Below are 17,705 nucleotides of genomic sequence, written 5' to 3' on the forward strand. Positions count from 1 at the left end.
AAGGATATTACATGAGTGTTTTGAGATATATTATATATAATAATAATAAACTTTATTTATATAGCACCGTTCATGCAAGATGCAGCCCAAAGTGATAATTGCTGGAGAAAATGTTACTCAAGAAAGCTGAAATTACAAGCAGCACCAAAAGTTAGATGCGTCGCAACACGCATGCGCGAATCCGATGCACCCTTTAAACAAAGTTAAATTTCACTCAAAGACGTGTTAATGCGTCATAACATCAAAAAAAAATGTGATCATGCGGGACTTGACTGTATGCGTCCAGGATATCGGTCTATTGTGTGGACTTGGTTATCTTAAATCGTAGAGCCTCTCTCTGACTCTACAGCCAAAATCGAGTACATTTGGAAAATTCTTAAAGACGGAAGTGAGCACTCCTGTTTTTCGACCAAGACTGTGAGCGCTGCGCATGCATGTCAGTTTTTGAATGTTTATTTACTTGTGTTATACATGCCTATGAGTTCTTCCCGAAGATACAGAGCTTTAATCTGCTTCTTAGTCTATCCCGCTGCGGAATGGCAGCGGCAGCAGAAGCGACGGAGGACCGCAGCGGCGGAGCGCTAACAGGTGACGGGGAACCTGAGGAGGCCGAGGACTTCACCTGCTCGGCCTACTGCTCCGAGCTCTCTCGGCGGCAGAACGAGCAGAGGAAGTCGGGGCTTTTCTGCGACGTGAGCCTGGTTTTTAGCTCCGGAGGGGTGTCTGAGGAGGAGAGGGTCCAAACCTTAGCCGCCCACCGCTCGGTGTTATCCGCAGCGTCGCAGTACTTCACGCTGCTGCTGGGCGGTGACTTCTCGGAGTCTCGGTCGGGGCGAGTGGAGCTCAAAGAATGGAGCTCACCAACGGGACCAGACCCAGACACTGTGGAGAGTGTTATACAGTTTATGTACACTGGACAGATCAGGGTGACCACTGCCAATGTGCATGAAGTGTTGGAAGTGGCTGACAGGTAAAACATTTCAAACCATATTTCAAATATATTAATATACTTCCTCTTACACGGAAGCGTGGGCATTTGTCCTACAGGTTTTAGCCTCTATTGATACATGAGACACACCTGTCTGTGTCCTCATCACATCAGCAGGTGTGACTAGTTTTGAGTTTACACACCTGTGCCACTTGGCACTCCACTGTTCACCAAGTGCATTTGGCAGGTATATGGGCCTAAATGGTGGTGTAAGTTGTTTGGGAAATCAAACAAGGACTTTTGAAAAACATATTACATTTGAATGCCATGTACCTGCCTCAGCGTTCTGGTATTGTGCATGCTGGCTGCTGTCACAGTGCCGTTGGCTTACTAATGTAACACCTGTGTTTTTCCTACTGTGACATGTCAACATTTCTGACTTTTCTATGTATTGTATCATAAGCAGCAAGTCGAAGTGTTTATGTTAAGAACAATTATGTATCTGCCACATGGGCCCCAAAAAGTATGCTGTTGGTAGGTAAGTTTAACAACAAGATACATCCCAGGTAAAATCACTTGGAGACCTACAATTTGGCTTATTTAAGCATTGTACTGCAAGAAACTAAAAATAGTAAACCACTACAATACATAACATGTTTTCTGGCTGACAGTGCCTTGATTTATTTTGCTTAACGTTTCTACAGGGTGTATTTCCGAACATAAGTTTTAACCCGATATCTAATGTGTTTTTTTACCTAAATCTTTTGTTTTATCTTACTGTTTGCAGGGTTTAGTTCCATCTGCTTTTACTGATTAATTAATCTAGACTCCAAACTAATTTGCATACATTACTGCTCCTACAGGTTCCTGTTGGCCCAGCTGAAGAACTTCTGCGGAGAGTTTCTGATGAAGAAGTTGAATTTATCCAACTGTGTAGCGGTACACAGCCTCGCCCACATGTACACCTTGGACACGCTGGCCTTGGGAGCAGCCAAGACGATTAGAAGACACTTTCACAAAATAATCAGCAATGAGGAATTCTTCACACTGCCATTTCACCTGGTCCGGGACTGGCTGTCAGACTCAGGGATCACTGTAGACTCTGAACAGGAGTTGTTTGAGGCTATAGTAAAATGGGTGCACCAAAACACAGAGGAGAGAAGGAAGCAATTTGAGGAGCTGTTCAAACTTTTACGGCTGCCTCAGATTTCTCCTACTTACTTGAGCAGGGTGGTGAGGAAGGAGCCCTTAGTGGAAAACAATGCGGCCTGTCAGCAGCTGGTGATGGAGGCCCTCGAGGTCCACGCTGTTCACTTTGAGAACCTCAAGTCAGCTGATTTTGAGCTCTGTGCCTCCTATACGGCAGCAATCCAGCCACGACTCGGCCAGAACATGGATGTAATCATGGTAGTCGGTGGTGTTTCAGAAGGCGGGGACTATTTGAGTGAGTGTGTGGGCTACTTTGTTGCTGAAGACCGTTGGGTAAACCTGCCCCACATTCACAACCATCTCGACGGACATGCTATCGCAGTCAATGGCCACCATGTTTATGTGGCAGGCTCCATGGAACCAGGTTTTGCCAAGACGGTGGAGCGCTTCAACCCCAACCTCAACTCCTGGGAGCAGGTCAGCAGCCTGACAACCCGCAAGCACTCCTTTGGCCTCACAGGTGTCAAAGACTTACTCTACAGCATCGGTGGCCATGGCAACTTCAGTCCAGGCTTTAAGGACGTTACTGTCTACGAGCCGGAGCAGGACGAGTGGCACAATCTAGAGCCAGCACCGAAGATACTAAGAGATGTAAAAACAGTGAGCATAGAGGACCGCTACATCTATGTGATGGCAAGGACTCCTGTAGACATGGACAATGAGGACGGACTAAGCACTGTGACCACCTGCTACGATACAGAGAGTCACAAGTGGCAGGAAGTGGACTCCTTGCCGCTTGTTGATAATTACTGTAGTTTTCAAATGGCTGTCGCATCCACCAACTTCTACCACACAGCTTCTTGTTGCTCAAAGAGCTACAAGGTAACACTTCAGGATGCTCAGCAGACAATAAGCAGAGACATCTCTGAGGAAATCCTGGACAGCCTCCCTCCAGAGGTCCTCAGCATGGAGGGTGCTGCTGTTTGCTACCTGGGTGAAGACGTTTTCATCATTGGCGGCTGGAGGAACTGCAACAACATGGACAAGCAGTACCGCAAGGAGGCGTACCGTTACTGTGCTGAGAGGAAGCGCTGGATGCTGCTGCCGCCCTTACCCCAGCCCCGCTGCAGAGCCGCAGCCTGCCACGTCCGCATCCCGTACCATTATCTCCACGGCTGCCAGCACTACCCCATGCCCCAGAACCTGGCTCGCCAGCGGGACCGCATGCAGCAGATGCAGCAGCTCCACCGACGCACCCTCACTCTGCGCAGACAGCTGCAGTCTCAAATCGAATGTTGAGAGATTCTTCTAGTAAGCACTTCATCTGCTGATACATGCCTTGCTGTTACCATGTAACCTTTGTCTTATTGTTTGTCTTTATTGAGGTCAAATGTCTGCATGGATTGACCTGGGGCTGGTTAAGATAAAAAAAATATATATATATATATATATATATAATTAACCGGATGTGCTCTTAATTTATCCATCTTACATTTTAATGTTGGCCTTGCATTATTAACCTATGCCTTATTCTGCCAGTAAATCAAACTGATTGTTGTCTCATTTCTGAAAATGTTGATGTCATTGCCAAAACTACTTAGCCCAGCTGTATGTGCTCTGTTAACACCTAATGATGTCAACGTGGTGTGATGAAAAACAGTTGACAGTGATACCTTTAGGTTTAATTAAAATGTTGTGTTTGGGTCTAAACTTTAAAGTAATGTTTGTCTATGTTTATTGTCATTGTTAATTATAGGTGTGTGGATAATTAACTTACTGTAACAACAACCAGATGGGCTTTCCCTATTTTACTCCTCCTGCTACTTTAATGTTTCTTCTACCTCCAGTTTCCACCATGTTTTTTTTTGCACTCTAGGGCTTCACACATCTAAATAATATTGTGTATACATAGTGTGTATGTTACGTGTGCCCTACTTAAAGCGGTCAATCATAATATTTGTAGCAAAACTTAAGTATTCAGCGCAGCACATATTCAGGAATTTATGTTATCCCCTTCTTAAAACATAAGCTTGCTTAATACATTTTTGCACTAAAGTAAGTGCATTACTTTTTCATATTGTACAACACTTAGCCATTCCAATGTATACATGTGTATGATTTATTTTTAACAAAATGTGCATTATTTGATGATACAGGTCTATTATTTATTTCCACCTAAATTCTCGTCCCATTCGACTTTTGTTAAGACTCTTACTTATGACTCAAGGTCTTTAAGAAACTGGCTTTGTGGACTAATTGGTTTTGTTTCCTTTGTGCTTCTTGCAGAATTGGCACTGTCTTACTTTGTCTTACTGCACTTAGAAATGTGGGTAAAACAATAAACAACAAGGCTTTTTACGTGCATACGGTCTTCGATATTTCCCAATTGTGCCAAAAAAAACACAGCTGCTCATTAATACATTTGAAGTCACTGTTGCCTGCACTTAAGGGACTTTATTGTTAAGTTAATCACTGTAAAGTGTTGCTTTCTGTTTTGCTTTCTATTAATATGATCTAATAAGGCTTTGCTAGGCTAACAGTGTTTCATACTGTTTGTAATGTGAACCGTATAGATTTATCAGTTGTATGTGGAGTTTATCATTTTCTCAAGAATGTATTCTCATAAACCCTGATTTTAGTGAATGGCATTCGTCTAACCAAGTTGCAAGTTAATTTTTTTCTGGGATATGGATTTTGTGAAAGTTTCATTCCATTCGTCTGTGCAAGAGAAAGTGTACTGACATTTGCAATCAATTAAAAACCAGTTGTCATCTTTGAGGATGTCTCTCCATATATTTATATTACATTACATTGCATTTAGCTGACGCTTTTATCCAAAGCGACTTACAATAAGTACATTCGACCAGGAAGACACAACCTTGAGGAAAACAGAATCATATAAGAACATCAGGTTTCAAAGAGCCAATCGTTTCAAGTGCTACTCAACTGGCTTTAGATAAGCCAGTCCTTTATTAGTATATAAGTGCTCTGTTAGCAGTTCTTTGTTAGTCATTCTATCGCTCGAAGTGGAGTCGAAAGAGATGAGTTTTCAGTCTGCGCCGGAAGGTGTGTAAGCTTTCTGCCGTCCTGATTTCAATGGGGAGCTCATTCCACCATTTTGGAGCCAGGATAGCAAACCCACGTGTTTTTGCTGATGGGAACTTGGGTCCCCCTCGCAGCGAGGGTGCAGCGAGTCGTTTGGCTGATGCAGAGCGAAGTGCACGTGCTGGGGTGTACAGTTTAACCATGTCCTGGATGTAGGAAGGGCCAGATCCATTCGCAGCATGGTACGCAAGTACCAGTGTCTTGAAGTGGATTCTAGCAGTTACTGGAAGCCAGTGGAGGGAGCGGAGGAAGGTTGAAGACCAGACGAGCCGCTGCATTCTGGATGAGCTGCAGAGGTCGGATGGCACATGCAGGTAGACCAGCCAGGAGGGAGTTGCAGTAGTCTAGGCGTTAGGTGACGAGAGCCTGGACCAGAACCTGCGTCGATTTCTGGGTCAGCTGGGGGCGTATCTTCCTGATGTTGAAAAGCATATAACTTATTGATCGGTCAAGTTTGAAACCGTCAATATCTTTCTAACTTTAATAAACGTAACCGTGGGCATGATGTTTGCCAATGGATCCCTTGGATTTTAGAGTTTCATGTGATATCAGGATCTTTCCCAGTTTAGGAAATTAGCTTGTTATAGCATTTGGTGGATGGACATACATTTAAAGAGAACAAAACAATCCTGATGGCTGCTCTATCCTTAATGTGTCCCAATGATTTTTGATGTCTTTATATTTATACATATGTCTGTATCAGAGGATTCATCCAACAGATTGGCCTTTTTGTGTTGATAAATTATAAAATGATATTCTTGACTGTTACTTTATGCAGCAGCAATGCTAAAGTGTGGATTATTTCAGTAAAAACTCGTTTTTATGTTTGAGATGCTGTACGCAGGGGCGCCGTAAGGGGGTGAAAAGTTAGGACGATTCTAAGGGTCCGTGACTGACAGGGGCCCCAAAATGTTTAGAACTTAAGACTAAAATGTAAGTAACCTTCATCAATCCTCAATAATTAACATTAATAGAACGTTATATTGATACATTTCTCACTAAATTCGATTCATTTAACTTATTTTCTTCCAAAAGTTAATTACCCAAAGCCTCTGTACACCCCTATTTACATGTAATGGTTTGGTCCTGCCTCCAAACGCGTTGTGGCACCGGTGTAGGTACCAGATGTGTTCGGGGTACCAGATGTGTTCAGGGTACCAGATGTGTTCGGGTGTATTTCCGTCGCATCCGTCATCCCTCATATCCGTCATATACTCACCTCCCTCGCTCCCAGCGCTCTGCTGCCACACACCGGCCGTCCGAGGAACTCGGGACAGCTTGTTATGTGTGGGGTGCTATGGTGGGGTCCCATGTACCTTGTGCACATTAAATAATGTTTCTAATTATTTACAATCTAAAAAATTTATATATTCTGCGTTACTTTACCCAACTCTTTTATAAGGCCACTAGATTAGATAATTATGAAATGTGTAGATATCTTTCAGGTTGTTATTTTGTCATTATGTTCATGTTGTATTTACCTTTTAGTATTTTATATAGTATCTAAACTTTGGAGAGGAGTTGGGAGACACATGACACATCAAATCACATCTACAGATCGAGACCAAAGCGAGATGGACGTACTCCATACTCCTAGCGTGAAAATGTTGTGAAAATGTGTGCAAAGTCTCAAAAAATGTGCGCGTTCGTGTGTGTTGGAGGAGGGGCTCTGTAAGGAACTCTGAAGGAAGGGGCAGATATTTGTCGGTTGTGTACTTTCAAATTCTAGCGCACTTGAGCTGGTTTCTCCATTCTTACCTCCCTACCTTTAATAAATGCAGGCACATTTTTAGCGCCTATTCATACTAAATCAGTTGTCCCTCCCCCTGGTGCCAGGACCCACAGATCCATCTTTAGGCTCAGCAGCCCTGTCCCCCCATAAGGCTGAACCTGAACCAGCTTTTCTCCCAACTGAAGGAGGTGAGCAGCATTGTGTTGAATGACATGCCACTTAACATATCTGAAGGGAGACTGGAATACAACAAATATATATATATATAACAAAAAGCTAACATCTAATTTAAATTATACATTTCAAACACAGTATTTACCCACACAGCCAATGATCTAAAACAAAAAACTGCTTTTAGTCTATTTAGGATGATGGACAGTTTGAAGCATTGAGTGATCAGTCTGTATTAGGTAAACAAAATGTTAATCACCGACATTTTGGTTATGATATTCATTACTAATGTATATATTAAAGCAGGGGTGGGGAACCTCCGTCCCCGGGCCGTATACGATCCGCTAGACCATTTGGTACGGCCCTCGAGGTAATTTATAAACAAAGTGGCCTGTGCCTGGTGGTGGGGCCCAATGTGATATATTTTCATGGGGCCCAAAATCCCTGGCGGCGCCCCTGGCTGTACGGGAAGAAAGTGAGTGCCTTCAGTGAGGTAGGAACGAAAGTTAGTCCGAACCTTTGTGTGAATTACGTAGAAGCGGGACAATTATGTGGATGCAACAATAGAACGTAAACAAATCATTCAAACCGCTAGTCGTCTGTAGACGGTTGCACTATTTTTTAAAAGATTTAAAATGTACTTTTGAATATATATATATATATATAGCTGATGTATTTGAACTGTTCTTAATAGCTGTCCAAACCTCGTCAGCTCTCCGCTTAAAAATGGTAAGTTATTATAATATTAACGGCCAGCTGTTAGCTAACTCCTGTAAATAATCAGTAAACAAACGGACTGTTCAAGCTTCACTTTATTTGATTTTAATGTCGAAACAACAAAGTGCAATGCAATTTCATTCAAATATAAATGGCCCCTTTGTATAGCGAATACATACTGTGTGAAATCCTACTGAGGACACACATCAATCAATCTGTGCAGTACTGTCAGGCAGTTAGTTAGCTATTATTTCTTAAAAATAAAAATCCTTCAAAAGAACAGCTCAATTTGAGCTGCACAGTGGAGGACACGATCTACGCCATGCAGCGAGCAGGGGCAGGCCGCCTGCAGGTGAGAGAACTCTGCAGCATTTCATCAGAAGAGTTGAATACAGGAAATAACACTCAAACATACTATGATTAACCTGGAAATAAAGAGGTGCATAGCAACACTTTTCAAAAGCAGTTACTAAGCTTGGAAAGTCCACAAAAGTCAGAGGTGGTATATCTAATTACACAGTCTAGACTGTAGACTATTGCATTTCAATTATATTTGTAATGCACCAGCGCCAAAGTTTTGGACCTGACATAAAGACTTATGACGCTTATGATCAATGCAATTAGAAGTCAGCATGTTTGTCTATGTGCCTTTTGCTCATACATGTTGGTAGTAATGACCAGCGTGTGAGCATTTATAGGGAAGTACACATTTGCCAAGTTAAAACTGAGCGAAAGTGGACTATATCTGTGCTTGATCATGAATGTGTGTTTGCTGAGTGATAGAGTACTGATCGAAATAGTCATATATCCTCAGGTGATCTCAGACTTCGATATGACACTGACCAGATTTGCCCACAACGGAAAGAGAGTTCCTACCACGCACAGTAAGGAACATTTTTCCTGTCATTTTATTTGCCAGGATGGTGTGTGCTTTTTCTGAAATTGCTACTACTTTTTTCTTTATTTTCCAGACATCCTGGATCACCGGTTGTTGATAGACGAGGATTGCAGTAAAAAGGTAAATGTACTACCATCATAAGTTCAGTAAAGAGTGAACAATTTAAAAGAATAATAGGTCCATTTTCCCCTTGTAACAATGTTTCCATGCTGTAACGGCAGGTGTTGGTTTTTATGCAGTGACATAAATGCATGAACTTCTAGATATACGTATTTTCTCTAGTCTGCAATTCTCATTCTCTCAGCAAGTACCAAGTGAGGCATCCCTTTCAGGTGGTCTGTATACGTATATGTTCATTGTTGCTCTTGGTCCACTGCAGATAAGGGAGCTGCTGAACACCTACTATCCAATAGAGATTGACGCTGGCCGGACTGTTGAAGACAAGCTGCCTCTCATGGTGGAGTGGTAAGAGACATACTGATATCAATAATAACACCTGTCTTCATCATATACTGTTCAAATTCAATTAAAACTTTACAAGGAAAAAATCCCACACTTGTGATTTGTCTCATTGTTTTATGGACCAGTTGACATTTTTTAAAAGCTCCACTTCCTGTAAGGACTAAAGAGAAGTGAAACAACCCAAAGCCTGATGGGGGGGTGTGTGTGCTGCTCTCTGCAGGTGGACTCAAGTCCACGAGCTGCTGATTCAGCAGAGGATCAGGAAGGACCTGCTGGCCCAGGCTGTGAAGGAATCCAGCGCTATGCTCAGGTTAGCACTTTGCCCATATTAATCAATACCCTGATTCCATTGATGGAAAGTAACTAAGTACATTACACTACATTTGTCTGGCAGCTAAAACACTGACAATCCTCTGCTTAAATAGTCATTTAACTTTTGCTACTTTTAAGTACATTTTGCTGAAGAAATAACCTACTTTACTTGTAAAAAGCAGTATGTTGAATGTTTTCCTAGATAGTCATTGGTTCATGTGTCTCGTCATGTTGCTGAATTGCCTCTGTCACGTCTTACCCCTCGCCGTGTGTGTGTGTGTGTGTGTGTGTGTGTGTGTGTGTGTGTGTGTGTGTGTGTGTGTGTGTGTGTGTGTGTGTGTGTGTGTGTGTGTGTGTGTTTAGGGAGGGCTACAAAGTGTTTTTCGACCGTCTGACGGAGCAGCAGGTGCCTCTGCTGATCTTCTCGGCTGGTGTCGGAGACGTCCTAGAGGAAGTGATCCGACAGAACAACGTCTTCCACCCCAACGTCCACATCATCTCCAACTACATGGACTTCGACCAAACTGTGAGTTTTATATTGTATTATTACTCTCTATGACATGTTTTATTGACATTCTATACTATAAAAATGTACAACATTTTAAGACAACTAATAAGTCCTTTTTTATGATCTACTATCGTATAAACCAAAATATGGAATGTTTTATGGCATACTATAGCCTACTATGATTTGTTATGAGATTTTTATGTTTTTTTTAATACAACACTCATTTTAATGGCATTTGTATTGCATACTATGACCTTTTTGACATACAATTACTCGTACTGTTCTATGATTATTTATCAATGTTTTTTTCTTATTCTGAAATGCTACATGTCAATATAATGACTTTTTTTCAATTACACATCTAAATGTTTATATCATTTATTGTCTTGTATTACTAGAAATGGGCCTTGATCATTTTCTCTAATCAAGTGATACATTTTAGGGCTTGGAAACAGTAACAGAATAAATGAATACATCAAGCACTATTAAAACCACATCTACGTGTATTTATCATAGTACAATTCCTCTGTGTTGCTGGTAGACATCAATACAAGTACATAATGTACCTTTAATGCAACATATCCATTGATTCTTCTCACCAAACATTTGAGGGGGTCAACATAATTTCACTCCAGCTTTATCCTCCATATGATGAAACAGTAACTGAATGCTGTGTTGTTCATAAGGGGGTCCTGCGAGCGTTCCAAGGCCAACTCAACCACACTTTCAACAAGAGGGAGGGGGCTCTGTCACACGCCTCTGGCCTCCGAGTGCTGCAGGGTCGCCCCAACGTGCTGTTGCTAGGAGACTCTTTGGGAGACCTGACCATGGCTGACGGTGTGTCCGAGCATCAGAACATCCTCACCATCGGCTTCCTCAACGACCAGGTCAGTCTCATATAGCGTGTTTCCTTTTAGAAACACATTGAGATCCAGAGTTTGGGTTCTCAGTGTTTGTGTCTTGCAGATGGACGAGAGGAAAGAGTTGTACGTCAAGTCCTTTGACGTCGTGCTGGTGAAGGACGAGACGATGGAAGTTCCCAACGCTATACTCAAATACATTACCTCATCAACAGACAACAAGTTAGACGCATGATCTTCACCTACCTCAATCGTCTGGTCTTTCTTTTACACTCAGTGTTTTGGCTGTTTATCTAAGCCATAATACAAATGTTTTGAATTAGGTCAGGCATTTGCTACTTCGTTGAGAAGCATCTGTGATGTTCGCCAGTACCGTCTCTTCACACAGTATAACAGGGCTGGGTTTTCCTCCCTGCCGTTTCATTTGTTGGAGAGATTCCTCAGATAAAAACCTTACTACCTACCTGGCCATGAGCCACCTTATCAGACCTCAGTGCAGGGAGGATTCATACCAGCAACCTCTTAAAAATGTCATATGTATTTATTCTCACTCCTTTTGAGCAGAAACAAATTCTTATTTTACTTTTTGTTTACAGTCTATTTAATGAATCTTGTTTGAGAAAACACACATTGCATTTTGTAAATGTCTCTTTATCTGCCAAGTGTTCTGTTTCATATTCTAAGTTGACAATAGTGATATCAGTTAGGCTATTGTAGTAGTGAGTAAGAACACTAGAAACACAAAGCTACAATATTTCATGTTGATTAATTATATGAGTGTTTTTTCATTCAACTGATTCCTAGCTACTTGGAATTATAACAATGTGCTGGTTGTCCTTAACTTTAAGTGTAATTAAAGAAAGTATTAAAATGTACCATCTGGTAAGTGTACCATTTTCAACTTAAAACATACTATGACTTTTTTCTGAAAATACTTGATACGATGGTGTTTTTTTTCAGAAAAGTTCATTACCTGGGACTGTCTGAGAAAATAAACATCATTTTCCATTTTCTTAAAAACCTTTTTTATTCATGTGACTTTCAGGGACAAATAAAAGGTGCTCGTTTGGTTTTCTGAAATACAACTATCAACACTCCACAAAAAAGACTTTTTACACTCGCCTTGTCATAAAAAAAAACCATCCAATGTGATAAAGTAAAAAAACCATGATGATGTATGGAAAAAGTCTCTGACAGCTTGTTTTTAAGGTGGTGGGTTGTTGTTTTTCCTGAGAAAAAGCATTGTGTCTCTTTACAACTCCTCGTGTAACTCCCGTTCTTTGTCCTCTTCTACCTTCAGTTTAAGTTCGTCGGCCGTGATCACTCCGTCTTTATTCCGGTCCTGGTTGCTGAACATGTCTTCAATGACTTGCTCCATGATCATTCCAGGCTTAATCCGACCTTTGCCGTCAGTCACCTGCAGCTTGATGAACTCCCCAAACTAAAACGTGACAACAAAAAGAAAAGAATCACATATCAATAACAGTGCTGTGTGATATAACTCAAATCATTTATGTATGCGTTAAACTGGGGTTCTCCTGGCGTTTTACAGGTCGTTTGGGAAAAGCAGAGGATGCACTATGGCATAGTATCCAATAACTATGCTATAATAGGATTTTTTCATATTACTTTATCTTTTTATAAAAATGTAATGGCACAATTTAGTTATGACTTTTAATAATGTCATATTACTTTTTCTGACTATTTTAAAAGGCATACTATACAAGGATTATTTTGGTATGCCATACTATGACTTTTATTTTCGATTATTTTATGGCATAGTATACCAAAATATAGACAATGACATTTTAAAGAATATTTTGGAGGCAAACTTTACAATAACTTTTGTATGGCATACTATACTAAGACTTTTTAAGCCCAAGCTTTACTTTGTAACCTCTAAGCTCAATGTTAATTTACAGAACACACTTGGACACATTGTTCATTCCTAATCTTAGGGGCTCTTATCTGCCATGTGAAATAATGTAGCTGGTTGTGTCACTGTAAGAGTTAACGTACCTCCTCCTGTGGGACCTCTTTGTTCTTGTTGATGTCCAGGGCTTCAAACAAATCAGCAGGGCTCTCTTCAATCCACACGAACAGATAACCAGGTGGCACTCCCTTCTCGAAGCTCACCAGTTCAACGTCGAAGAGCAACACAGCACTGCTCGGCACACCGGTGGCTGACAAAGAGAAAACAAAACAAAAATGTGTTTACCTTTCAGCATTTTAGGAAATCAAATGTATAAAACCATTTAAACTGCACTGATATTGTGAGTCTTACCTCCTTTTTCTCCGTGTCCGAGGTGAGGAGGAACTGTTATCACCCTCTTCTCTCCCACACACATGCCTCTCAAGCCTTCGTCCAGACCGTCGATCACCTTATCTGACCCCAGAACTGCATCCTGAAGGTGCTCGTAGTCGTGTCTGAGGACGTAGATTGGGAAAATGTAAGTGGTAATCTAATATCATTGTTTAAAAAAAGTGGGACGTGTGGGTGACTCACGAGGAAAAGAGAGGCGTTCCGTCCACCAGGGTGCAGTTGTAGTGGTAGCGGACGAGGTCGTTCGCCGCCGTGGTTTCGTTACACGCTGCGGGTTTGTGTGTGATGGCGATGCTCACTGTGTCGTTGGGGTTGTGGAAGTCGATGATGTGAACGTCGAACACAAGCACAGCAGAACGGGGGATGACATCACCTGGAGAGACAACGTCATTATTTCATCTCCTGATGTTATACATTTTATGTTTTTAATTTCCTATTGTTATCTTTATCTTGTTTTACCTATACTACCACATGTTTTATTATGCATCTTATTTCCCATTCTATCTCAATTTGTATTTTAATTCTGTCTTTGTTTACCATTATTTTAAACTTATTTGTGCAAATAAACACTTTTAAAGCAATTCTGTCTTCATATACATTTTGGTTTACGGGTTTGTTTAATAATAAATCAATTCAGTTCAATGTTTGCAGACAACTTACTACAAGCTGCATGGTAGATCTACTCTGACTCACCTGCTCCTTGCTCTCCATACGCCAGATGAGGAGGAATGATGACTCTGCGCTTCTCTCCGATGCAGATCCCCAGCAGGGCCTGGTCCATGCCGGCGATCACGTACCCCATCCCGATGTAGGTGTTGTATGTGCTGTTCCTCTGGTAGCTGTTGGCCACGACAATCATAGATTCATTTTAAAATTACATTTATACCTTGAGAATAGGAATAAACACTTCGGGGTCTCTTGTGTTCAAAACTCAAAATATGTCTTTATTGAGACAGCACCATTATAATGAAGTGATACATTGACATTTCGATTTAAACAGACGATAACATGTTCATAGATAAAGTACAAATTGCTGCAATATGACTTGCAACTTTACTGTGACTGTAACGTGAGCTCACCTGGTGTCAAAGGTCCTTCCGTTCAGGAAGGTGCCGTTGTAGTGGTAGCGGACGTAATCTCCAACCACAGACTTGCGTGTGCAGGACTCCGGGACCACCGAGGACTCAATGGTGAGGTTATCCTTTGCGTTGTGAATGTCTTCCAATAGGATATCGTACACCAGGGTTGCCTGGGGGGGAATCTCCTTACCTGGAGAGCAGACGGTGAATAATTAAAAAAAATTGTAATGAGGGGATGTTATTTGGTTTTTGTAACTACAGGATTTAAAAACTTTGCATAAAGATAAAAGTAACAAAATACAAGGGGCAAACATGTTTGTTTCTAACCAAATCCATTTCCTTCCATATTTATTTATGTACATGTACCTTGTACATGCAAACACAGGGGACCCGCACCTACAAATATTGCTCAATAGCACTACTAGTGGTAAAAAAGTGTTTTAAGTGCAAAGATGAAAAAAGCTTTTATTAATGTATAAACACATTTATTGATGAGATGTGATTTGGGGGATATGTCTGGTACTTCCTTGTAACATTATTTTATTTTTCTAACCTCTAATATCTTTGTGTTTGAACAATCATGGTTTGGTTGCAAAGCAGTGACACCAGATAAACTATGACCTCTCATTAGACTTTTTATTGATTCATAATTTGTGCTCACCTGATCCCTTTTCTCCGTAGGCTTTGAAGGGTGGGATGATAATATTTCTGATCTCTCCCACACACATACCCAGCAGGCCTTCTTCCAAGCCCTTAACCAGCCAGCCTTCACCGACCAAAGTGTTGTGTGTCTGATGCCTGTTGTAGCTACGTAGGGCTCATACAAGAGCAAAGTCAAACACAACATACCTGCATGGCACAGTACAAACACAGAAAGAGCTGTTATTCAGACAAGGCATTCCTTCAGATGAGAAAGAGATTTAGTGTCAAACAAGAATCTTTTCATTGAGAGTGGTTTATTTACTAATTGTGAGGCTACAGTTGTTAAGCTATCTGTATATTGTATGATGAATAGGTCAGCATTTTGGACACCAACAGTAATCAAAGCCATAATTTACCTGGAGTCAAAGACTGTGCCGTCGAGCAGAGTGCCGTTGAAATGGTAACGCACAAAGTCAGTGCTCATCACGGAGCGTTTGCAGTCTTTGGGGGTGCTGATGGTTTTGGTGACCACCAGGTCGGCTTTGTTCCACAGATCCAACAGATGGAGCTCAAACATCAGGGTGGCATCTGGAGGAACCACGTCGCCTGTAAACATGGTTGATAAAGGTTAGATAGCAATGACATAAATAACTTTAGATATAATAATTGAAAACTCATTTAAACTTGTGTGAAGTAAAATCAGGGTTGTGTAATGGTAAGATAAAAAAAAAAAAAGATGTGATGGTTGCAGTACCTGAATGTATTCAAGCCTAATGGTATTTGATTAAAAATAACTTTGTCAAACATTTTCATATTGAATTCTGATAAACTGTATCAATACAGTGCATTCATTGCAGCAGCATGTTTTAAGGTTTATTGACTTTTAATGGTTACTTGACTTTTACTCTGGCACCACCACAGTGTTAATAGTATCACTTATATGTGAAATATCTCAACATCTTCTGGATGGAATGGCCTCAGTTAAATAGAGGCAATCATGTTCCCCAGAGGATTGAGCATACTTTGGTGCCCCTTCATTTCCCCTCTAGCTCCACCTTAGGTTTTCTGATCTATTCTCGTCTAACTCCATCATTGTGCCAACATTTCACAGATAAGAAAGCATAAGCATGCTAACATGATAAACTAAGAGAGGTACTGGTAAAGGGCTGGCTTATCTAAAGCCAGTTGAGTAGCACTTGAAATGTTTTTGCTCTATGAAGCATGATGTACTTATATGATTCTGTTTTCTTTAAGTTTGTATTTTGTTGGTCGAACGCACTTATTGTAAGTCGCTTTGGATAAAAGCGTCAGCTAAATGCAATGTAATGTAAAGGTACATATGGGAAACATCACACCTGTGAAGCATTAGCATATATGCATATTCATTGTTAGCATGCTAATGTTAGCATCTAGATCAAAGCACCATTGTGCCACAAGTACAGCCTCCCAGAGCAGCTAACAGACAGCTATACAATGTCTGCTCAACTAACTGCAATAAACACTGAGCCTATGGGGCCCCATTTAGACACAGAAAACAGTATGTATATGCTGCTGCTACTACCATTGCTCAATTTTTAAATATATAAACTAATTTGGACAACTTGATGAGACACAAAAATAGTTTAAGGTTATGCATTACATTAAATAAAATATAAAAATGTCTACAAACTTAATTGTAATACAGGGCCCCTCTTTATGACAAGACACACAACATACCTTAGTATTACAAAACCCATTTTTTAATTGAACAAATAAATACTAACATAAAAAATTGCCACATAGACAAGTTGGAGCCTGGTCAAAACGGAAATTTCAGTTAACTCCTACAAAAATAATGTCCTGTAGCCTATATGCCAAGAACTAGAACACACCATGACTAACATTCAGTCTTTAAAGGCAGCTGCGCACCTCCAACAAGGTACCGTTTGCGCAGACCAGATTGAAAGTGACATGTACCTGCTCCGGCGCTTCCATAGGCCAGGTGGGGCGGGACGGTGATCGTTCTGCGCTCATTCACACACATGCCCTGCAGACCTTTGTCTATCCCAGCGATGAGCCGGCCCTCTCCCAGCAGGCCAACCTTTGCGTCTCCCTTCTCATGACTGTGGATGATCCAAAATTAAAAAATCAGAAGTTAGGATAGGATGTTCACTTTTTGAGAAAATGAGCATTATGTCTATTTATAGACTAATGCAAACTTTTTTGAACATTTAAATCTCAGCTGATTCATTTTTTTTTTTTTAAATGGCCAAATTGCATCGGGCCTCTGCAGCAAAATAACTAACTTTTTAAAGTAATACAAATGAACGCATTCACAATTTAAAAAAAAATGCATATGAATTTACCTTGAGTCAAACGTTTTTCCGTCGAGAAATGTGGCGTTATAGTGATAGCGAACATAATCGCCCTCCTTCGCTTCCCGTGCACAGATTGCGGGGATGAATTTTCTGTCCACGACTACATCTAACACGGGACTGGGATTACACTCCACAGATGACCACGTAGTAAGGAGGAAAAACGCAACGCAGCAGGCAAACATCGTTACAGAATCAGAGCAAATAAGTTAAACGAATCCAAAATATAAATTAGCCACTAAATGGAGGAATTTAAAGCCTGGAGCCGTGTGCACTCTTTACGCACAGGGCCGTGGTTGCAGATGTGGAGCAGGCAGCGGATCTAAATGCTGTAAACGTGGACAATCTCCAGGTTCCAGTGAAGAGTTTTCATAGCCAGGGGGAAGGAATGTCGGAGTTGGAAAAGGGGGGAGCGCCTCTGTCAAATTACCCACAATAATGTAAGACCACTACTTCCTTTAACAA

The 17,705-nt window shown here is 41.1% G+C and overlaps 3 protein-coding genes across 4 annotated transcripts; 2 read left to right on the forward strand and 1 right to left on the reverse strand.

Moving 5' to 3' along the window:
• Positions 1-197: 197 nt before the first annotated feature.
• On the forward strand, positions 198-4,855 carry klhl11 (kelch-like family member 11). The gene is made up of 2 exons (XM_034107846.1): positions 198-970; positions 1,792-4,855. The coding sequence occupies exons 1-2, from the start codon at positions 435-437 to the stop codon at positions 3,374-3,376; spliced, it is 2,121 nt and encodes a 706-aa protein (XP_033963737.1). The 5' UTR covers positions 198-434; the 3' UTR covers positions 3,377-4,855.
• Positions 4,856-7,714: 2,859 nt separating this feature from the next.
• On the forward strand, positions 7,715-11,083 carry LOC117464588 (7-methylguanosine phosphate-specific 5'-nucleotidase-like). 2 transcript variants are annotated; one of them, XM_071206772.1, is made up of 8 exons: positions 7,715-7,814; positions 8,617-8,686; positions 8,774-8,820; positions 9,080-9,165; positions 9,383-9,472; positions 9,838-10,000; positions 10,669-10,869; positions 10,949-11,083. In XM_071206772.1, exons 1-8 carry the CDS (start codon positions 7,812-7,814, stop codon positions 11,075-11,077), a joined length of 789 nt encoding a protein of 262 aa, XP_071062873.1. In that variant the 5' UTR covers positions 7,715-7,811; the 3' UTR covers positions 11,078-11,083. The 2 variants fall into 2 exon arrangements, with proteins under 2 accessions (XP_071062873.1, XP_033963009.2); XM_034107118.2 differs by lacking the exon at positions 7,715-7,814 and adding an exon at positions 8,092-8,154.
• A 760-nt stretch (positions 11,084-11,843) lies between these two features.
• Positions 11,844-17,639, reverse strand: fkbp10b (FKBP prolyl isomerase 10b). Its single transcript, XM_034107812.2, has 10 exons — positions 17,232-17,639; positions 16,843-16,988; positions 15,303-15,492; positions 14,906-15,051; positions 14,245-14,434; positions 13,859-14,004; positions 13,349-13,538; positions 13,127-13,269; positions 12,862-13,025; positions 11,844-12,283 (listed from the first exon to the last, which is right to left on the reverse strand). Exons 1-10 carry the CDS (start codon positions 17,423-17,425, stop codon positions 12,095-12,097), a joined length of 1,698 nt encoding a protein of 565 aa, XP_033963703.1. The 5' UTR covers positions 17,426-17,639; the 3' UTR covers positions 11,844-12,094.
• Between the last annotated feature and the right edge of the window lie 66 nt (positions 17,640-17,705).

The sequence above is a fragment of the Pseudochaenichthys georgianus genome, chromosome 19 (genome assembly GCF_902827115.2).
Source record: "Pseudochaenichthys georgianus chromosome 19, fPseGeo1.2, whole genome shotgun sequence".
NCBI classification, from domain to species: domain Eukaryota; kingdom Metazoa; phylum Chordata; class Actinopteri; order Perciformes; family Channichthyidae; genus Pseudochaenichthys; species Pseudochaenichthys georgianus.